The sequence below is a fragment of the Ichthyophthirius multifiliis genome, assembly GCF_000220395.1.
Source record: "Ichthyophthirius multifiliis unplaced genomic scaffold scaff_1120509251050, whole genome shotgun sequence".
Taxonomy (NCBI): domain Eukaryota; phylum Ciliophora; class Oligohymenophorea; order Hymenostomatida; genus Ichthyophthirius; species Ichthyophthirius multifiliis.
Genome location: NW_004086251.1, coordinates 16,195 through 39,212, shown reverse-complemented (window position 1 = coordinate 39,212; position 23,018 = coordinate 16,195). Strand labels below are relative to the sequence as shown.

Sequence of the window (23,018 nt, the reverse complement as noted above, 5' to 3'; positions counted from 1 at the left end):
ACTAATCATTATAAGAACTTGTAAGAATAAATTAGATGGAATTTTATTTTGACTGAGAAAATTATTATATATAAAAATTATTTTAATGTTGATAAAATTAATAAAACCAATTATATTTTATGTTATATTAAAGGTAAATATTTTATACTTTTACTTATATATTTCTTTTTTTTTTATTATTAAGATTTAATTGATAATGATGAAAAAAATTTTCCTTTATTAGATAGTCTATTTTTTATTTTGATTAATATTTTTATATTTAGAAAATTTAAAAAAAGTAAAAATCTTAGCTTTTGGTTAAATTTGGCTATAATTTATATAAGCTTTTATAGAGGAATAAAAACTAATATAATGACTAATAAATTATATTTTTTAATTATAAAACTATTAAGTTTAATTAATATTTATATATATAACTATAAATGATAAAATAAATATTTTATTATTTTATTAAATAAAATAAAAAAATTATAATTTTTATAAAACATAACAAAAAAAATGTTATCTAAAGATGAATAAGAATAGTAAGCTAAATAAGTCTTATTAAATTTAGAAGACAATTATAATAATACATATCTTTAAGAATAAAATTAATATGAAATATTTTAATAAAATTAATAAAATAATCTTCTTTCATAAGATAAAGGATCGAATACATATAATAAGGTTATTAGTAAATAAACAAATTAAAATTAAATCAAATATTAAAAAAAATTATAATTTTTGGGAGATATTAAAGAAAAAAAAGATTAAATTTAAATAAGATAAACTTAATCGTAATAAACATAAATTTAAAGAAGAAGTGAATGTTTTAAACCTTAATTTATATAATAATAATAAAACTCATACTTTTTTTATGGTTAACCAATAAGTTAAGAAGAGGAAAAGTAAAAGAAAAATTAAATTGAAATAAAAAAGAAAAAAATAAAGTTTAGAATATTATGGAAAAAATAATATATATAACTAAGCAAATAATTCTTTATAAGAATATATTTCAATTAATCAACCTCAAGAAAGAAATTAGAATGAGAAAAAAATGAAATACATATAGGCACATTATGAAAATTAATTAAAAAAATAGGCTTTTTAATAATTTTTGGATTAATATTTTAATTAAAATTTAAAAGATTAATAAAAACAATATTTTTCAAATACGAAAAAATCAATTCAAATAAAAATTTTTTATTTAAAAATTAAACAAAAAATAACTAAAGTGGTAATAAATATAGTAAAAATAGTACAAGTACTCTTTTATTGAAAAATAAAAAAATAGTTTAACTTTATTAAATAATAATTAAAATATTTAATAATAATATGTTAAATATAATTATTAAGAAAAATAAAAATAAATTATATTTAGTAATTAAATTTAATAATAAAAGTTACCAAATTTACACAAACATGTATTATATTGAATTATCGTTTTTTTTTTGTTTTGTAAAAATTGAAAAATAAAAATAAATTTTAAAAATACTTTTTTTTTTTAAAAAAAAAAAAAAAAATTATTATATTTATATATATATTTTTTTTAAATAAAAAAAAAAAATATATATAAAAATATGAGATCTATAAAATCTCAATTTTAAAGTTTACACAAAAAAGAAAAGGAGCATATAAAATATATAGAAGATGATAAAGATAAATACAAAGATACAAAATAATAAAATGAAGAAGACGAAGAAGAGCTAAAATAAGAACAATAAAGAAAACAGTAAGAGCAAAAACAAAAAGAGACCTAAGCAATATCAAAAAGCCAAAAAAAAAAGAAAAAAAAATTAAAAACAACACTTTAATTTGAAGAGTAAATCGTAAAAAGCATCGACCAAAATGCCCTATTAAGACGTTGGGATGTTAAATTTATAGATATAAAAGTTTAAAGTTTAATAAAAGAGCCCATGAATATATTTATTATATTTAAAATAGGCGTAAAAAGTAATAATAGGTAAAAAGATCCAGATATAGTAATAGAGAAAAATTCATATAAAGAATTTTATACAGAAGTAGTAAAAAATTTATAAAGAGATGAAACACGATATTTAGATAAATGTAAAGAAACAGAAATTCATGCTAGTTATAATATGCTAAAAACAACTTATTTAGAAATCGAAGTTTGGGAATATAATAGATGGTCACTTAATTGTTTTTTAGGAAAATGTAGAACACTTCTAGAAGATATAGCTAAAGGGCATATTATAAGAAGTTTTGTAGTAAGAAGGTAAATAAATATTATATATATGAATAATAAACTAGATATAAATATATAAATATATAATTATATTTATATTTATATTTATATTTATATATTATATTATATATTATATCATAGATCTTTTAAAGATAAAAGATAATTTGTAAGAATTATTTTGTCAGCTTATTTTTAAGAAATATGGGATTTTAGAATCGATTTTGAAGATCTTTAAGGAACTAATACAATAGACAAACAAAATTAACCAATTAGTTCTTATTTAAAACTTACATTAATGGACGATAAAAAATCTAGTTTGAAAACAAAACCGACTCCAAATAAAACGAAAAATCCTACTTGGGGGAATAGTGAAGATTTTGCACATTTTAGAGGAACATTAGATGATTTAACTGATTTAATGTTACTTGTATTTATTTTATTTTTATTTATTTATAATTAAAAAATAAATATATATAAAAACCTAAGGTATCTATTAATTAATAAAAATTATTTGATATAAATAGTGTTATTGATTCTAGCTAAAGTTAAATGTGTTCTTTGATAACTTTAAGAGGTATAGATTAATATAATAATATAAATGCAGTAATAAAGTTAAAAGTTGATAAAAATAAAATCAATAGTTTAAAAAAAAGTCAAAAAGATTAAAATTAAGAATAAAATAATAATGAAGAAGATGAAAAAATTTATGATTAAGAAGATATATATGCAACTGTAGATGGAAGAATTAACTTAAATGAAATTCCAAGGTAAATATATAAAGAAATAATAAATATATATATATATAAATATATATATAAATATATATATAAATATATATATATATATACTAGGTATATTTAATAAGGTGAATTAGTTCGATATTCTTCTGAATAATTACATTTGTGTATTATTGTTAATAGAGTTAATAATATAATGGCACCTGATGATAGAGGTGTTATTAATAGTTATGTTTAAGTTTAATGTTCTAATGAAATTAAAAGAACTAGAACTTTATGTAATAACTTCAATCCTGATTTTGGTGAAGAAATGATTTTTAAAATTCCTCTTTTGAATAATAAATCTCTATTTTCATAAGTTTTTATTTTTATAATACAAATATTTATAAATTATATTTAATATTTTATATACATATAAAAAAAGAGTAATAAAAGTAAAGATAAAGAATATGAATATAAATTAGAAGCATTAAGAGATGAATTATAAAAAAGAAGCGAAATAAAATTTTAATTATGGGTAGAAGGAGACTCTATTACTTATGGAGATAATTTAGGTTAAGTTTCTTTTAATTTATCTGAAATAGGATCTACATAAACTTAAATAGAAGTATAAGACAAATCAGTTATGGATTTTTTAAAAAAGTAAAAAATATAAATAAAATAAAAATAAAATAAAATAATAAAGATAAATTAAAACCTATAAAATAAAATCTGCAAATTTTACGAAGAATTTTACTTCTAGTAGATTTGACGCAAGTCGTATAAATATTACGTTTTCTGTATTTTTTTTACCTTAATTACCCGAAAAAATTGATTTGAGAGATTTGTAAGCACAAAATTATGACTAATACCCTTATGAATTGAAAGATTTAATGAAAATTCCACATAATGATTATACAAAAAATGTTCTTTATAAATAATGGGATAGTGATATAAAAAAAGCTTTCCAAAATTGGAATTTATAAAAAAATGAATGGACAATTTTTAAAAATGTTTTCGTAAAAGATCATTATGGAAGAATTCATTTTATTTCAAAATTTATTGAAAGATTTTAGCTTTCGAAAAGTAAAGACCCTGATATGTAAAAAGATCTTGAAATTTAAGACTATTATTTAGAAACTCTTTAAGATTTGGCACATTATGTAAGATGTATACCCTATACTGATATATATAGTAATGATGTTTGGTTTTCTTCAGATTTCTTTTTAAGTTTAAAAAGAGGGTCTATTATTGATCATGCTTTACTTATGGCAGGTTTATTAATATTTAATTAAAAAATAAATATTTATATATGAATACATTCATTATATTTTAATATTATTAATTTTTTTTTTAAGGTTTATTTATTGCTTGTGAAAAAGAATATGATGATGATGAGTTTATAAATGTACTATTTTTTTTATTATTATTAAAAGTATTTATTTATTTTTAATAAAGGACTTATTAGATTATGAATCTGAATAAGTTCCTTTGGATGATAGAGTATTTGTATGTATAGGAACTAATTAAAATTTAAGTATAACTGCATGGGTAATGGTATTTAATTAAAGATGTGATTCAGTAACATTTTATGATGCTAAAGAAAATCAAAAATTTATATTAAATGGAAGAGTAAAACCTGATTAGGTATAATCTTTAAAAAAACATTTATATCCTGATCTGAAAATAAAAGGATAGTCTAAGATGTTTTTTTTTAAATAAAATAATAATAATAATGAAGAAAAGAAATAAAAAAAAGAAGAAGAAATAAAAAAATAACAAATAATCGAATAAAAATTAAAAGAAAAAGAATAAGAAATATAAAAAGAAATAAATATAGAAATTGAATAATAAAACAAACTAAAATCTATTTTAGAAGAAGAAAATAAGCAAGATTATGATAAAAATTAAAAAACTTAAATTTAAAAAAACTTAGAATTAGTCAAAAATGCTAATCTAGATGATATTGTAAGAACCGAAATTATTTTCTCGAGCGATGTGATTAATAATAATGGAAAACCTCGAAATTTATTAAAACCTTTAACTCGATATACATTATAATCTAATTAAAATGTCTTAAATGCAAATAATGGAGAAAATGCTAAACTTTTATCTGTTAATAAAAACATATAAAGTGAAACTAATAATAATTAATTAAATACTAAAGAATTAAATAAATCTGTAGTATAAATAACCTAAATATAATAAGATTAAATTATAGATAGAAAAACTCTTAAATAGAAGTAATTAGATAATAGAAATCCATAGTCTTTTTTAAATTAACATAGAATAGAACAAAATGAATAAATGAATTAAGATTAAAAAGCTATTTTTAAAAAAGCAGAAATTTTTATAGATCCAGTTACTAAAGAATAAATTTAAGAAGAAGAAAAATTACCTTATAAAGCTATATAGATTATTTTTAATTAAAAGAATGTTTATGGAAATATCAATAATTAAAATCCATCTCAAATTTATTATCATTTACATGATAAAACTTAGTGGAATCCTTTTATTAAAGATTTTAATTAAAAAGTTATTTATATAATTATAATATTTATATAAATATATATATATATATATACATATTTTATATAAATTATAAAATTAGATAGGAAGTTTTTTTATATCAGCAAATCCTTTTCCTAGAATGAAATAAACAGAAAGTTAAGAAAAATACGAAAAAATTATCAAAGAAATAAAATATGGAATAGCAAAAATAAGAAACAATCAAGGATTAACTGTTAAATGGAAAAACTAATATGATAAAACAAATACACTTTTAAGAAAACTTTCCAGAATATTAGAATATAAAGAGAGAGGTAAAAATATTAATAAATAAATGTATATAAAAAATATATAAATATAAAAATAAATATATATATATATGTATGCATATATTAAAAATAAAATAATATATATATATAAATTTATATTTATATATATATATTTATTTTTATTTATATTTTTTTTAATTTTATAATTATTCATAATATTTCATCTATTTAATATATATGATTATTATTATTTTTAACTTTATTATAATTTTCATTATATAGAAATCTTATTAAAAATTTTTATTTAAGCTCGAAAATATATTCATTTCTTAATTAAATATATATAGTAATTTTATTATAAAAAAATCTTTAATTAATATTAATATTTGTACTTATCTTTATTTATTTCATTTTTAATAAAAAAAACAGATAAAAAATTTGAAGAAAAATCTTTTGAATAAAATATGGAAGATTTTGAAAAAGACATGAAAAGGTTAATGCCTTTAAATTATCATTTTTAGTGCCTTCCTATGAAATTTCTATACTTAGAAAAAAGTTAAATTAGGTCATTAATAGAAGAAAAAGCTTCATAATTTATACTACTAAAAAAAAAGAATATGATTTTTGGTGTTAGTGGGAAAATTTTCTGTTATTAAAATGGGATTAATCCTGTAAGAATTATACTTGCTATCTATTATAATAAGGCTGAAGGAGTATTCGATAATGAAGAATAAAATAATTTAAGTAATATTTAGGAAGATTAAGATGAAGAAGATTTAGATGATGATCAAGAAGATGATAATTTATATTAAAAAAATTAAAATTTATGAATTTTATTTTTTATTAAGTTAAAATAAATAATTTAAAGTTATCGTGTTTTATATAATATTTTTTTCGTTTTTAATTTATAAAGACTTTAAAAATAAATATATTTATTTTTTAAAATAATTAAAGTAAAAAAAAAATTAATTAACTGTTTAAAAAAACGAAAAAAATTTAAACAAAAAATATGAATTAAGTCAAAGATTTCTCAATAATAAAAAATTATTGCTAAAGATTCAAAAATTAATTCAGTACTTTTAAAGATTTCAATTATGATTAAGCCATTATATATTTAAAACTTCGAAACGAAGGTTGTGATAAAAAGTAAGCTATTAATTTTACTTAAAAGCCTATTTGTAGAATGGATGTAACAAGATAAAAATTTGGCCCTTCTTCATTAAGAGTTTTAAAACCATCTATTATTTGTAATAAAATATAAGAACCAGTAGGATGGACTCAATAAGAAAATTTGAAATATTCACTTGGAAATAAATATTAAACTACTTTATAAGAAGTTATAGGTTATTAAATATTTTATAATGACAATTTTTTTATTGTATTTTTTTTGAAAAAATAGGAGATTAGAAATTATAAAATGAAGTGGAAAACGCGCTTAATGCATAAGAATATAAAGAAAAAGAAAACTTTAAAATTAAAATAAAAAAATTAACTGATTTCTATTCTACTTCGAATGAAAAATACAATTTTACAAAATGCAATAAGCAACAACTTATTTAAAAATTAAAAAACTTATAATAATAAAATAATTAACTTAATTAAAAATAAGTCAAATATATTAAATTAGGTTAATAAAAGCTTTTTGAAATTGTAGATGATTATGTTAATGTATAATAATAATTAAATACACCAATTAATAAATTATAAGCTTTTCCATAATATATATGTGATATAAAAGTAAAAAATTTTTTTTTTTTTTTTTTTTGATTTTTTTTTTTTTTTTTTTTAGGTAAAATAAAAATAATATTAATATTTGTTTTAAACTAAGAATAATAATAATTCAGCTCATCCAAAAATACACTAAGATATAAATATATAAACAAGTCAATAAAAAATAACCGAAAATACTTCATAAAAAGATAAAAATAATCAGTAAATATAATAATAAATTTTATTATAGTAATAAGAAATTAAATAATAATAAAAAAAATAAACAGAAGATCTAATCAAAAAAAGATAAGAAGAAATCGAATAAATAATAAAAGATGGAATCTATGTAATCAATATTACATAAACAGAAGATCTATCTGACCCAGCTAAAAAATTAAAAATGAAACAAAATCTAAATAAATAATACTTATGTTCATAAAAAGCATTATTAGCTTTAGAATTTAATAAATCAAATTATATTTCTTATTAAAAAAAGGAATCATAAGAAGAATATATAAATAAAATTTTATAAGCTTAATTATCTTTAAATAATATAAAAAATTTACATGATCACAATTGTTCTTCTTTAGGCTTTTCATAAACTTCAAAAAGAATAAAAAAGAATTAAAATTAGTAAAAAAAAATGCATGCAAATAATTTATCATAAAACTCATTTAAATTAGATAATATAAAAAATGAAAATTAATGGCGTTTATTTCGTTAAAATATTAACCGATTTGTTTCAGATTAGGTTAATTGTATTAATTAAAAATTTGATAAAAATTAATAAATTTAAATTGATGATACGAACTTTGTATAATTATACTCTAAACTAGATTGTATTAAATAAAAACTTTTCAATAAATACTAATAGAATGATTTTAATATGTAATCCAATAGAAATTCTAAAACAAGTTCTAATTTTAAATTTAAATAATTAAATAATAATAATAATAAGTAATGTACTAATGACTTAAATTAAGATTAAAAATATTAATATAAATCTCTTTTAAATTCCTATAAATCGCATTAGTCTAATTATACTTAATATAATTTAATTAATAAGTAAAAAAATGTCAATATTGAAGAAAATTAAGATAAGGGTAATTCAAAAAATAAAAAAATTATTGTTTAAAGAGCTCTTAAAAATAATTAAAATGATAGTTCATATCCCGATATTCATATTAATAGATTAAAATACTTTTCTTTATAAAATTAAAATTTTTGAAAAGCATATCAATAAACAATAACAATGGTTGTAATTTTTTTAAAAATAATAATATAAATTAATAATACATACTCTTTAAATTATTAATCAATATAAAAAAATAAAATTTTAATCCTAATATAATTATTATATATTTATTTATATATATATATATATATATATATATATATTTTTGTATTTTAATTATTTTAGATATATATATATATCAATTTTTAAAAATTAACTTTTTTAGTTAAAAAAAAAAAATTCTAATCGAAAAAATAAATATTTGAATATTTTATAAAAAAAACTTATTTGTATATGCTTTATATGAAATATTTTTTTTAAGATTCCTTTATATATTTAATATTCTCCGTTTCATTTTTTTTGAATTTAATTAGTTCCTTTGACTATATCAAAATATGGATGTTCCATAGCATCCTTTGGTGTTATTCTTTAAGCCTAATTTAAATTTAATTTCTTTTTAAAAAATTAATATAAATACATGATCATAAATAAGCATTTTAGACAATAAATCAATTGCTTAATCATTACAGAGTTGTTTATTCTCATCATTTGTAAATTTGTTCCATGGTTTTTTTGGATAACTAATTTTTTATAAAGATTTTAATTTTTAAAATAATTTAATTTACTTTCCTAATATTTTATTGTATAAAGGATCTAAAACTAAATCATATTTTTTAATGTATTTATGTAAATCCTCAGTTCCTAATACTTTGGCAATTTTAACTAATTAATCTTAATTATCAGCTCCTTAAAAGAACGGTTCTTTTTTAAAAATCTAAAAATCTAAATAAATTATATATAAAAATATAAATAAATACCATAGAAGCAAACATAACACCTGAACTCCAAATATCCAAAGAATAATCATAATAATTTTAATCAACAAGAAGTTCAGGTCCTTTAAAATATCTAGAAGCTACCTTTAATAAAAATTTATTTCTTAAATAAAAAAAAAAAAAAATTTACTCTAACATTATAATTTTATTCAGGATGATAAAATTCAGCTAAACCCCAATCAATTAATTTCAAAATTTTATTTTTTGGGTCTACGATTATATTTTATGGTTTAATATCTCTATGCATTATTCCTTTACTATGACAGTAATCTAAGGCTTTCATAAGTTCATATAAATAATATCTTATTTCATAATCAGTTAATTATGGAAATAAACTTCTAAAGTCAACATTTTCAACATATTCGAAAATCTAAATTATAAATATTTTATTTTATATAATATATATATAATATTTATATTATATATATATTTACTAAAGCTGGTGTTTTTGATGCCGAATCTCTTACTACATCTTATAATTCAACTATATTAGGACCTCCTTTGAGTATTTACAAAATTTTTATTTCTCGTTTTATTTTGCTTTTCTTTACTGGCTTAAGTACCTTTATTACTATTCTTTTTTATGGGGTTACACTTATTCCATCAAATACTTCGGAATATTTTCCTCTTCCTATTTTTCTTATGACTTCATAATTATCTATGTTTCTATTTGTTGTTTTATTTTATTTTTTATTTTTTTTTATATTAACCCCCATTCATTTTCAAATTCTTCATAATTCCAATATTCTTTTGGCATATTTTGATTTATTTTAGAGTAATATTTTGGAAGAATTACTTTACTTTAAGGGTTCATTTTTTTTTAATTATTTTTATGTTTTTTTTTTTTTTTTTTTAAAGTATATATTTTTATTAATTTTTTTTGTATTTTTTTTTCTTCATAATTATTTTATTTTATTTTTTTTAGTTATTTAAAAATTATTATATTCTTTATTTTTTTTAAAAATAATCATATCTATATATAATATAATTTAAAAGTTTTAAATAAATAAATTTTTACATAAATAAAAATATTTCTAAAACCTTAACTTTTATTTAAATTTAAAATAGAATCATATATTAAATAAATAATAGAATGTGAAAAGTGTCATAATATTAATTTTCGCGGACTTTTTTAGTTGTCTATTCTGATTTTTAAAAATATCTAGTTGATATAATATCATTAATATTTTTTATATAATTTTGATATTATTAATATATTTTAATTCTTACTTTATAATTAATTAATTTATTAATATTTTTTTTTTTAAAAAAAAAATTATGTTTAATATTTTATATAAAATAATTATTTTTATAAAATAAATTAACAGATTTATAATATTTATTCTTAGATATATATTATTATTATTAATTTTTTTTTTTATTATTATAATATACAATTATTAAACTATAACAAAACAATAAATATTAAAATATATGACTTAATATCAACTATACTTATTAATATAAATAAAATGAAATAATATAATATAAAATGAGCAACATTTATAATTAAAATCATTCTTATTTTCTTTCATTTAAATACTTATTAAGTAAAAATATTATAATCAATATTTTATATTTTTTATTATATAATAATTAATAAATTTAAAAACAAAACCTTAAAAAATTTATTGTATTAATATGAATTATATTTTTAAATATTATATAATGATTATTATTTTTACTATAAATTATAATAAAAATTTAATTGTAATAATAGATATTAATACATATTTGTTATTTTTTTTATTTGTAAAAATATATTTAAAAAAACGGCTTCGTCTTTTGTATTATCAAATGCCCATTAATTTCACCTCTATAATCTATCCCTAATATAATTTCTTTAAAATAATCTTTGATATTCATATTTTTAATAACTCCTAATTTTTTTAATTTGAAATTTTCTTCTAATAATATATATACAAATATTTAATTATTTTTTATAAATATAATAAAATATAATTTGTTAAAGTCGAATACAGATTAAAAAATAACTCTTTATCTGATAATGTTGATTAGTTTTCTTCAAAAATCTCATTTACTTTAGTATTTGACACATTTTATTTATTTACAGCTAAAATTATAGTATCTCCATAAAAATCCAGAAGTATATTTTAATCAGATTCTATATTAAGTTTTTTTACACTATTTTTTATCTTCATCTGAGTTTTTTTAGTATAGTAAACATTTATTAAAATTATTATTAGTTTGAGAATTTAGTTAATAAAGTTTTAAATATTTGTCAAATAATTTAAAAATATTCTCAAAATTAAAAAGCTTATATTCAACAATTTTTAAAATATATTTCTATCTTATTTAATTTTTATTTATTCTTACTTCTTTTTAGTTATGAAAAACATTATTGATGAATTTAATTCTTCATTTTTTTTATTAATTTAATAAAAAATAAAAAAATAATATATATTAATTAAAAAATTAAATAATTATATAAATTATTTCTTTTTTATAATATATATTATAAAAAATATTTATATAAATAAACAAAATTTTCATAATTGTATTTATAGTTATAAAAGCAATTAAAATAAAAATATCTTTGTATATAAACATGTTGGTATATTGTGAAAATTTAGATGAGTATAGATTTAAATACTAATATATATTAGTGTATATTTAAATACTAAGTTAGAAAGTGAAGAAATCAGAGAAGTTAACTTTTATAACTAATACCTGAATTAATATATATAAAAAATATTTGTTTTATTAAGGAAATTGCTTAAAAGCTTTTAATTAAAATTTCAATAATAATTTAAACAGCTAATATTTATTAACATTATAAATTTAATCTTTTATAAAGTAGAATAAAGATAAAAATAAAAACATATAAATAAAATAATTATATTAAATAAAGACAAAATTATTATTAACAAATGTAAAAAAATAAAAAAAAATAATATATTAATAAAAAAATAAGTAAATAATATAAAAAAAAATTAATTATATTATTTAAGCATATTTTTTCTAAATTATTTATTTTAATATTTAATTTAATTTACATACAATATCTACATATATAAAATAATAAATAATTAATATAAATGAAAAAATATTATAACATTATTTTTTTTCAGAAAAAATTTAAATAATTCGTTGTAATAAAAAAATATTCAATTTATTGAAATTATTAAGTTAAATAAAAATAATTTATGAATATCTAAAAAATAATAAATATTGAATTATACATTATTATTTATATAAAATAGAAAAAATATAATAATAAATATAAAAAAAATAATATAAAAGATTAAATGAAATAGACATATAATTTTATACAAATGAAATATTATAATTTTAATTGAAAATATACATTATAATTTTTTTAGAAAAACAGGATATGATAAAATTATTCATTATAGAATAGACTTTTGGGATTTGAAAAAATATATTTAGATGGAAAACTTAGAAAATTTACAGATTTTTAAAATAATAAAGCATAATAGTTTTAAATTTAGTATGTATATGCTGTAGTTATAAATCAGATAATTATACTTAATATGATTGATTGTACTAATTTTCTTGAACAATAAATTTATAAGTCAAAAACCTTTAAAAAAAGAAATTTTAACAACAAAATTTAATTTATCTTACTTTTTAAAAAATCGAAGTAAAAAATATAATTATCTTGATTTTTGTAATTGTAAAAAATAATAAAATCTATGCATATTTTATAGAAACATAAATTAATAAACAAAAAAATTAAAAAATTAATTATTGATAAAAATGGAAATCACATAAATTTAATAGGCCGAAAAATATGATTAATGATATTGAAAGACTTTTATTTTAAATAATTTTTATTAATTGAGTTATAAAAAGATTTATATATTTAATATTTAAAATATATTTTAAAATAAAAAAATTATTTATATACATATATTATATATGATTATTATAAATATACATATTTATTAAATAAAGTTTTTTTAATTTTATAGTTCTAAAGTATTATTTTTTTTATTTATTTTTTTAAATTTAGATAATATTTTTATTATATAAATTTATATTCTTTTTAATATATATATTTTTTTTTAATTATATTTTTTCTATAATTATAAATAGAATTTATCAATAAAATGCATTTTCTTTATTTTCTATCTAAAAGGAAGGAGTTTCTTAATTATAATATGAATTTAACAAAAAACCAATTATATAAAAAAAAAAAATTACTTTAATTTTATTTAATAATCGTATTATATTAATAATTTTATTAATTAAAAAATTATTATTTATTTTCATATTATTAACATATAGGTTTTTTTTTAATTAAATTTATTAGCTTCTTTGATTAATTGTATTTAATTATTAATTTTAATATTTCTTTTTTTCAAAATCATTAATATTTGACGACTCTTTATTTTTAAATTAGTTTTATTCATAAAAATTAGTTTTTTTATTATTTTAACTAAAAGACTCATAAACGAACTCCAATTCTTTTTAATTTTAAAAAACATATTTATAATTATAATTATATTCGCCTTAAAAAAGCTTCTGTTTCAAACGTTTTGATTGAAAAAATCGCAGAAGTTTAAGTATTTAAATATTAATAAATATTTTAAAAACAGTTTTTTGTTTTTATTTATTTTGTATTTTCTGTTTAGGAAATTCATTGCTTAATTAAATTATTTTATTTTTTATTTATTTTGATTGATTTTTTATATTGCATTTTTTGACAGCCTTAATTTATTACAATTATTTAAATTTTAACATAATATTATTATCTGATAATTAATATTTTTATAAATTTTAATTATCTTATATTTTAGTAGCCTCTAAATTATGACTTTATAAAGATTTACTTCTTTTTTATAATATAGTTTATCCTTAACATTATAAAAGATATTTTCCATCATCTGATTATAAGAAATTATCTAATTATATGTTTGAAATTTATGCATAAATTATATTCTCTTTTATATAATTTATTTGAAGAATATTAATAAAATTTTATATCCGTTTATTATATTGAATTGTTTAAAAATTATCATTTATATGTTTTATTAAGGATTTGTAGATTTTCCCATTTAAATCTATTTATAAATCTTTTAATTTTATAAAAAATATTAAAATAATTAATTAATTTTGTAAAAAAATACAATCGTTTTAGTCCATTTTTTATAATTATTAAATTAGTTTTAATTTTATTTAATATTAAAAAGAAATATTTTATCCCATTTTATTTAATTATTATAATGAATATTTTGTAATTGTTTTATTTTAAAATTAAAATAAATATCAGTTAAATATTTAATTTTATTAAAAATAAATTGTTTGAATTTTATAAATTAAAGATTAATTAATTAGTAAATGAGTTATAAAAATAAAAAAAAAAGTAAAATTAATATATATTAAAATAAAATTACTTATTTTTTATAATAATAACATTTATAAAAGAATATTAATAACAAGCATATTATTATAGAATTTAGATTTTATTTTATATAAATATATATATTTTAATTATATATAAACAAAATTAAATTATAATAATAATTTTAAATTTATAACATATAAATAGTAAAAGATTTAATATATATAATTAATTTATATTTAAATATTTAAATATATATAAATATAAAAAATAAATATATAAATAAATTAATTAAAATATAAATATTTATTTTATAAAATAATAATTAAAATATATTTTATTGCTTTCGATAATTTCCTTATAATATAATATAAAATAAATTAAATTTATTTTTGATAAAATATAATTTTATCTTTTTATTTATATATAATTTTTTTATATATATTATTTTATATTTATATATACAAATTTATTTAATTATATTAATATATATATATATTTTTTTTTTATATATTTTTAGTATTGATATAAATTTAGATTTTTTTAGTATCAAAATATTTTTAAGGTAATTTTAAAAATTATAATTTTCTAATTTACATAAAATTATGTCATTGGTTTATTATATTCTTTTTGTTTTTTATTCCATTTTAAATATTTTATAAATATTAATTTCATTTTACTTAATTATTATTTTAAACCAGAATTTTTAATAAACATAAAAGATAAAATTATTTGATTTGCTTATATATATATAAAATAGAAAACATATTAGCATTTTATATATTATTATAATTAATATGTTCTATAAAAATATCTATTTAAAAAATTAATGAATTATTTTAGACATATAATAGATTATTTATTATATTTATATTATCCTAATTATATATTAAAGTATATTAATTGTGCACTAATAATATTTTTTTAATAAATAATTAAATTAATAATTTCGGATAAGTTATTAAGACTTTCTTTATATTAAAATTTATATTTATTGCAAAATAATTTATTAATATTAAAAATATTAATATAAAAAAGTAGTTTATTTTTATGAATAATTTTAATTTAATTTAATTTAAAAATAATCTTTAAAAATTTAAATATTTATACAAAAGTAAAATTTTCAATAATTTTATATAAATATATATATTAAAAATTTTAACATTATAGAAAAAAAAAATTATATAATATTTTATTAAAAAATATTAAAAATTAAACAAAATAATTAAATTTAAAATAATAAAAAAAGAAAATGATTAAATAAATGAATAGCTACTAATAAGCTAAAAACTAACATGTATTCCTTATCCTTTAATCAAGAGAAGTTCCTTAAAATAATAATCTGATTTTCTTATTATAATAGACTAATTTTTTAATAAAATCTAAATAATATATGTAATTAAATGATTAGTAAAAAGACTAATTATTAAATGAATAAAAAAAATGGATTGATTATATTAAAAATTATAAATAATAAAATTTAAAATATCAAAAAATTAATTTAATAAAAAAGTTTTTTTGGAAATAAAAAATTAAACTTATTAATAGAAATAAAGTCTCGTTATATAAAAAAAAATCTGCCAATTGTACCTGAATTTATACTAGATGAACCATAAAATCTAGAAGATTTATCTACTTCATCAGGAGACAACTCATTCGAAATTACTGAATAATACTTTTTTGCTGAAAAAAATTACGATAATATATATTAAATGATGTTAAAATTAAATAATTAAAATGAAAATTTTAATAAATAAATATAAAATTAAATCCTATCTTTTTCTAAATGTAAAAAGTTAATTAAACCTTCTGAACTTAAAATTATTTCTTGTAGTATTTTACTAATAAATAATTTAATTAATATATAAACTTTGTCAAACAAACTTAACTTGAAAGAAAGATAATTAAAAAAATTTAAAATACAATAGTGAAAATATAAATATGATTAATTAATTCTTGTAAAAATACATATATATATATATATATATATATATATTATTCCTTATATATATAACTTAATTATAATATTAAATTAAAGTTTGTTAAATAAATTTTAGAATAAATATTAAAAAATATAAATAAATTAATTTAATTTTAAATTAGTTTTAAAAATATATAATAATATATATTTTAATTAAAATTGAAATTTATAAAAGAATAAAGTGAAAAAATAAAAAATAAAAAAATTTATTATTAAATATAGAAAAATAATAAATAAGAAAAAAATATCAATTATTTTATATTTAACTTTCTTAAATCGAATAATATTATTAAATGGCAGAATCAACCTACATAGTCAACTCTTTGTAAACTTACTTTTTGATTTTTCTTCTATATAAAATCATCCCAATAACAAAAATAAAAATCAAAGCTACACAAACAATAATAATAAACTTATGATGCTTTTTCTAAACTTTATTAACAATTTAATCATACTCTTTATTATCATTTTCATCATCTTCTGCATTCATATACTCTTTACATAATTCTATATTTTCAGCTCCATGGATACCTTCACACATAAACTCTTAAGCAGCTTTTCTTGAATAAAGATCACCCTTTAAATAAATAAAAAAAATATACTTATATATAATTAAATTTAATATTTTTACTCTAAATGATTATCCATTTACAAACAAATGGGGGAAAAATCTTAATCCTTACACTTTATAAAGATTTAATTCCTTTTCCAATAATGTATTATCATCTTTTTATTTATCCGCATATTTTCCTGTAGCCCAACTTTCATCTAAACATTTTTCAACTAAAAATTTTACTTTATCAACATCATCAGCATTATCTTTTTCTATTTTCTATAAAGCTTTATCATTACAGTCTTTATTATTCGATTTATTTTCTATACATAGATAAAACTCAAGTGCATAATCGAAATATAAAATAGGTTCAACTTTGCTCACACATAATTCCTACAAAGCTTAAAGCACAGAATCCTTTCCTCTCAAAAGCCCTTTATCATCAGGATCAGGGTGGCAGTATTTACCATCAGATACACAATAATCTACGTAATCAGGAGATTTTTTGCAATTATCATCGCAATAAAGAAATACAAAATGAGGTTCAAATACTATTTTTTTTTAAATTAATAAATCTTTTATGAATTATTATTAGGTAAGTAAAAAATCATATGATTTTTTATCTGTAGGAAGCATCCAATATTAGATTTCAGCTGTATCTTCTTCTTAAGGCTTTATATATATATATATATATATATATATATATATATATATATATATATATATATATAAAATTTTAAAATATAATTATGAAAATTATCTTTTATTATTAAAATACAATTAAAAAATAAAATAAAATATTTTTATTAATGATATAAACTATAAAAAAATGAAAACAATTAAAACTAATAATAAATATATATAGGCATAAAAAAAATATATAGGTATATAAATATATAAATATATATATATATATATAAATTTATAAATAAATAAATAAATATATATAATTACTATTTTATATACATATTTATATCTATTATTTTTCATATATTTATATACATATAAATTTATTTTTTAATTTCTAATTTTTTTAATTATTAGTTTTTATTTATTTATATGTTATTTTATTATTATTATAAATTTTTTATTATCATGAATTTTTATTTACTTTGTTAAAATTTATAGATACTTAAATTTCTTGTCCTATATTAAACAAATCTTTTAAAATTTTACCACTTTTATTAGTAATTAATACTACAGGTATATCTAATTAATTACCTTTTTAAAAAAATAAAAGGAGTTATATTAATATATATATATACCTGATAAGTCATCACTCATAATAATATCATCTAAACTCTCAGTTAATGAATTATCAATAATTATAAGCATTTTAGCGTGAGATTTTTAAGCTAAAAGTCCTTTAGTTACAAAAGTACAGTCTCCTCGATCTGCAACTAATATCGGGTATCCATGTTCGTTGAAATATTTTTAATTGAATTATCTTATTTGAGTACATGCTGTATTATCTAAATCTTTGTATTTTTTATAATCTTCTTCTGTTTAATTTTCATCCCAGTTTTATAAGTTTACTGCTAGTTATAATCTACCTGATAGTTTATGTCCATATGGGAAGAATCCAAAGTTTGCCAAAGATACTTCTATTACTATTTTTATTTATATTATAATATAATATAATTTAATTTAATATTCTTTTTATTATTTTATTATTAATAACTTCTGTCTTTAGGATTTACGAAAGGCTATACTATTCCCAAATAAGTTTCTTTTGATAAAACTTATACAATAAGCATTAGTGTGTAAAATATTATTTTCATTTTTAATTTGAGTTTTTATTTTTTTAATTTTTTTTTATATAAATTATTATTTTTTTTGACTTTAAATATAAAAATATACCAACTATTTATTTTAAATAAAAAAAAAAAGTTAAACTTGTATTATAAAATTTATATTTATATTATAATAAAAAATATAAAATTTATTCTTATTTATAATAACTTTCCTTTATAAAAAATTATATATTTTAACTTTTTTTATATATATATTTAAATTTGTTATAAATATATAATTATTTTATTCATATTCATTTAGAAAACTTAAAAATAAACATAATTGCTTAATAAAATAAAGGATGTAACGAATCATGTGGTGTATGATATTAAACATTAAGCGTATTATTAACTTTATCAACAATACAATCTAAGAAAATAGGCATATCATTAACTAATTTACATGAGAAATTAATCATTTCTATTTAATATTTTTTTTTTAAAATATAATTAAATCAGAAATAAAATTTTTTACCAACTCCTTAAGGATTTACTTAAGAATTAATCATATAAATATTATTATCTTCTAATTTTTAAATAAGCTATTTTTTATTTATATTTTTTTTTTTTTTTAAATAAAAAAAAGTACGCTATTTCTTTCAATAGCAATTTATATTTTATCAGCTTTTCTAACCATTTTTTGGACTTATTATTAATAAACTTAAAATGGTACTTTTCCATTTGGAATCATAAGTACAGTCAAACTACAAGGAATAGTTAAAGCATAAACATCGAAATTTGTATTAATCAAACAATTAATTGTAAAAGGATTAGTTAATGGATTTTAATCAATTTATCCTGTACAATTAACATCAATATTAGTATTTAGTGTTTATCCAGAATGAAGCTATATATATATATACATATATATATTTTTTTTAAAAATATTTACATTATTTAATTGAGGTAAATCAATAATAGAATTTAAAAGCTTAAACTTGTTAGGTCCAAATTTAATAGCAAAATTAGTGAAAGTATTTTATCCAAATTTATTTATTACTTATAATTCTAAATATATTCTATCATTTTCTCTTTAAAAAGCAGCTGCAATATTAAGTCCATTTACTTTTCCTTATTAAGAAAATTTATTTTCATTTATACATTCCTATATATATGTATTTTAATATTTTTTGCTTAAAAATAAATTAAGTATTTACACTTAACGGAATTTTAATATTTCTAGAAGCTGATGCTTAATATTATTATTATATTGGTTATTATTATTATTAAGAAGAAGGACCAGGTCCTAATAAATCATCATCATCAATTAAATTATTGACTTATTATTACATAGGTTATTAATATTGCTATTATTACTAAGTAGGTTATTATTAAGGTAAATTACCTCCTAGTAAATCATCATCATCATCAATTAAATTAACATTATTATTATTATTATTATTTTAAAGCATATTCTATTGCATATATTAAGGAGGTTATTATTAATAATTATTCACTGGAAGATCATCATCAAGTAAATCTCCTAAATTATTCGTATTTTATACATTTTAAGCTTAATTGTTTGTAATTTATGCATCACCTCCATAATATTCATTATCAACATCTTTTTCAGTCGGATTTAAAAGTTCATCAGCAGCATCTTCATCATTTTCTTCTAATTCTTTCTAATTTATAATATCTCTTAAATGTTTTACAAACTATTAAGGAGGTTTATAATATACAGAACTTAAAGTTCCGATATTTTCTATATATATAAATATAAAGTTTTTTTTTTTTTTAAAAAAAAAAATACCTATTAATTTATCTAATAATTCAGTTTCTAAAATATATGTACTATCCGAAATTTCCGGTCTTTCGCTATAAACTATTTCCTTTGCCAATTAAGGATCTTGTCCTAAAAGTCTCCAATAAATATACCCTCTATCCCTCAAATCGGGATTTTCGCAATTATTAGTAGCTTATTATAATAATTTTTAAATCAACTAATATCCTTCTTAATGTCTCATAAGGAAAAGTTTAATGCAACTTGTTAATATTTAATGTTATACAATAGCTGGTTCTTCTAAAAAACTAATAAAAAAAAAATATTATTTTTGTAAAAAATTTATTTACGATTCAGCAAAATTAGTTAATAATTCATCTGAATTTTCTATAGTAGTTACATATTCTCCTATAATCCAAATCATAGCGGCTTTAGCTTCAGGATTATCTAAAGTTGTTAGATTTTCACATATTTCTTTAAGTATGCCTTCGTAATCTTTTGGATATTTTCTAAAGATATCTCTTATTACTATAATTGTTTCTTACATTACGTATTCGTTTTTTGATTGAAGGCACTCTCTTAATACTTAAACACATTTAGGAGCTGCTTTTTCTAATTTAATTGCACATCTTCCAATAGATCTTATTGACTTTTTTAATGTTAAAAATTGTAAAATAAGATTTTTTGTTACTTTTTTTGCTATTTCAATGTCAACTTCTGTTGTATGTTCTTTTAATTAAGATAATATTTAGTGAATATTATCTAAATTAGCAAGTCGGATAAGAATTTCGATTTTCATAGTTTTTATATAAATAGGATCATTAAAATTACAAAAGAAATATTTTATTTCTTTTTCAATAATCATAGGTCTTTTTTACAAAATCAAATTAATATTTTTTAAAGCTACATATATAACTTCAGATTCTTAATTTAGTAAACTTATTAATGGAGAAGTTAACTTTTTACAATAATTAATAATTAATTCTGGGTCAGTTATGAAATCCAAATATTTCATTATTACTTTGACTGCGCTTAATATTACACCAGGATTGCAATGTTATAACAAAGGTACAATTCTTTCTAAAATACTATTTATATATATATAGTACTATTTTTATATGTATATATTTTTACTCTTATGTTTCTTTAGAATCTGTAGGCTAATATACAGAAATAGCATCTAAAATATATATAATTCCCCATTCATTACACTCGTTCATTGCTGTTCTTAATTTTTAAACTTTATATCTATCTAATTATAAAAGATTTTCTCCTTTAATTTCTTGGATAGACATTAAAGCACATACAGCGTTAGAAACGACCATTGCATTTCCGTCATTTAGAAGATTTTATAATTAAACCAAAAATCCTTATTCTTCCATTATATCAGGATGCGTTTCAAATAATTTAGCAATACAAATCGCAGCTGTTTTACGGACATAAGAATCTTCATCTTTTATAGCTTTTTTTAAGGGATCAAGTAAATATTCTACTACTGATTTTATACGTATACATCCCATTGTTCTTACTGCCAAACTTCTTAATAAAGGATTTTATTAATTTGTGGCATCCTTTTTTTTATTTATTTATATTTTTTATTTTAAATTTTTACACTTCTGAATGAATTGACTGCTAAAATGGCTAAATCTGGTTTTGATTTTGCATAGTTTATGATATATAAATATATCAATTTCTTTAATTCCATATTATCGGTCATCATGTTTCTTATTACATGAGTAAATAACATTGATACGTCTTTTCCTCTGGTCATGGCATCGATAATCTAAATACATTTTTTATATATTTTATTTTTTTAGATTTATATATGTATAAACCTTTCTTATGGCTTCTTTTTTAATATTTATGTTATTGTTTAATAAGTCATCTTGTAATTCTTCTACTTCATTTTTTTTCTTAGTTATTTAAGGTCTTTAAGTTCCTAGATTTGGTTTTGATTAGGCTTGCATTTTTATTTATTTTTTAATAAATAATTTTATTTAATTTAATTTAATTTGATTTTTTTTTTTTGTATAAAAAATGAATATTTATTTTATTTAATATTTTATTTTTAATTATTATGTTTTTTTTTTTTTTCCTTTTATAATATATATAAAAAATAAAAATATTTTTTTTGTTAAAAAAAAAAAAAAAAAAATATATTTTTAAATAAAATTAAAATAA

The 23,018-nt window shown here is 16.1% G+C and overlaps 3 protein-coding genes across 3 annotated transcripts, besides 51 other annotated features; 1 reads left to right on the top strand and 2 right to left on the bottom strand. All coding sequences in view use genetic code 6, as the record gives it.

The window, feature by feature from the left end:
* Window positions 1–1,250: 1,250 nt before the first annotated feature.
* Window positions 1,251–1,307: a microsatellite.
* Window positions 1,308–1,559: 252 nt separating this feature from the next.
* Window positions 1,560–6,508, top strand: IMG5_134820 (hypothetical protein; the record flags this gene model as incomplete). Its single annotated transcript, XM_004031872.1, has 9 exons — window positions 1,560–2,215; window positions 2,327–2,605; window positions 2,710–2,952; window positions 3,037–3,280; window positions 3,347–3,564; window positions 3,608–4,176; window positions 4,301–5,436; window positions 5,513–5,723; window positions 6,108–6,508. The coding sequence occupies 9 exons, from the start codon at window positions 1,560–1,562 to the stop codon at window positions 6,506–6,508; spliced, it is 3,957 nt and encodes a 1,318-aa protein (XP_004031920.1).
* Window positions 2,220–2,278: a microsatellite.
* Window positions 2,268–2,321: a microsatellite.
* Window positions 2,954–3,032: a microsatellite.
* Window positions 2,976–3,032: a microsatellite.
* Window positions 3,560–3,612: a microsatellite.
* Window positions 3,561–3,618: a microsatellite.
* Window positions 3,568–3,618: a microsatellite.
* Window positions 3,569–3,599: a microsatellite.
* Window positions 3,569–3,602: a microsatellite.
* Window positions 3,582–3,618: a microsatellite.
* Window positions 4,630–4,672: a microsatellite.
* Window positions 4,640–4,677: a microsatellite.
* Window positions 5,725–5,785: a microsatellite.
* Window positions 5,757–5,851: a microsatellite.
* Window positions 5,816–5,867: a microsatellite.
* Window positions 5,819–5,867: a microsatellite.
* Window positions 6,436–6,475: a microsatellite.
* A 914-nt stretch (window positions 6,509–7,422) lies between the features above and the next one.
* Window positions 7,423–7,465: a microsatellite.
* Window positions 7,424–7,465: a microsatellite.
* Window positions 7,425–7,464: a microsatellite.
* Window positions 7,426–7,463: a microsatellite.
* Window positions 7,466–8,743: 1,278 nt separating the features above from the next.
* Window positions 8,744–8,786: a microsatellite.
* A 100-nt stretch (window positions 8,787–8,886) lies between these two features.
* Window positions 8,887–10,272, bottom strand: IMG5_134810 (hypothetical protein; the record flags this gene model as incomplete). The annotated part of the gene is made up of 7 exons (XM_004031871.1): window positions 8,887–9,057; window positions 9,101–9,203; window positions 9,249–9,397; window positions 9,441–9,542; window positions 9,589–9,828; window positions 9,893–10,124; window positions 10,169–10,272. 7 exons carry the CDS (start codon window positions 10,270–10,272, stop codon window positions 8,974–8,976), a joined length of 1,014 nt encoding a protein of 337 aa, XP_004031919.1. The 3' UTR covers window positions 8,887–8,973.
* Window positions 9,833–9,889: a microsatellite.
* Window positions 10,272–10,313: a microsatellite.
* A 141-nt stretch (window positions 10,314–10,454) lies between these two features.
* Window positions 10,455–10,485: a microsatellite.
* A 259-nt stretch (window positions 10,486–10,744) lies between these two features.
* Window positions 10,745–10,778: a microsatellite.
* A 314-nt stretch (window positions 10,779–11,092) lies between these two features.
* Window positions 11,093–11,142: a microsatellite.
* Window positions 11,143–11,854: 712 nt separating this feature from the next.
* Window positions 11,855–11,914: a microsatellite.
* Window positions 11,915–12,358: 444 nt separating this feature from the next.
* Window positions 12,359–12,410: a microsatellite.
* Window positions 12,411–12,671: 261 nt separating this feature from the next.
* Window positions 12,672–12,720: a microsatellite.
* A 757-nt stretch (window positions 12,721–13,477) lies between these two features.
* Window positions 13,478–13,533: a microsatellite.
* Window positions 13,486–13,533: a microsatellite.
* A 120-nt stretch (window positions 13,534–13,653) lies between these two features.
* Window positions 13,654–13,694: a microsatellite.
* Window positions 13,695–15,009: 1,315 nt separating this feature from the next.
* Window positions 15,010–15,093: a microsatellite.
* Window positions 15,023–15,072: a microsatellite.
* Window positions 15,094–15,201: 108 nt separating the features above from the next.
* Window positions 15,202–15,242: a microsatellite.
* Window positions 15,243–15,794: 552 nt separating this feature from the next.
* Window positions 15,795–15,824: a microsatellite.
* A 51-nt stretch (window positions 15,825–15,875) lies between these two features.
* Window positions 15,876–16,001: a microsatellite.
* Window positions 16,002–16,506: 505 nt separating this feature from the next.
* Window positions 16,507–16,554: a microsatellite.
* Window positions 16,555–16,755: 201 nt separating this feature from the next.
* Window positions 16,756–16,783: a microsatellite.
* A 46-nt stretch (window positions 16,784–16,829) lies between these two features.
* Window positions 16,830–16,871: a microsatellite.
* A 110-nt stretch (window positions 16,872–16,981) lies between these two features.
* Window positions 16,982–17,015: a microsatellite.
* A 55-nt stretch (window positions 17,016–17,070) lies between these two features.
* On the bottom strand, window positions 17,071–22,804 carry IMG5_134800 (hypothetical protein; the record flags this gene model as incomplete). The annotated part of the gene is made up of 14 exons (XM_004031870.1): window positions 17,071–17,098; window positions 17,224–17,345; window positions 17,400–17,993; window positions 18,433–18,542; window positions 18,587–18,931; window positions 19,590–19,656; window positions 19,704–20,219; window positions 20,272–20,819; window positions 20,868–21,145; window positions 21,188–21,486; window positions 21,529–21,925; window positions 21,972–22,408; window positions 22,450–22,620; window positions 22,673–22,804. 14 exons carry the CDS (start codon window positions 22,802–22,804, stop codon window positions 17,071–17,073), a joined length of 4,044 nt encoding a protein of 1,347 aa, XP_004031918.1.
* Window positions 17,997–18,052: a microsatellite.
* Window positions 18,170–18,220: a microsatellite.
* Window positions 18,196–18,270: a microsatellite.
* Window positions 18,198–18,273: a microsatellite.
* Window positions 18,207–18,270: a microsatellite.
* Window positions 18,209–18,284: a microsatellite.
* Window positions 18,386–18,426: a microsatellite.
* Window positions 21,924–21,962: a microsatellite.
* Window positions 22,805–23,018: the final 214 nt, after the last annotated feature.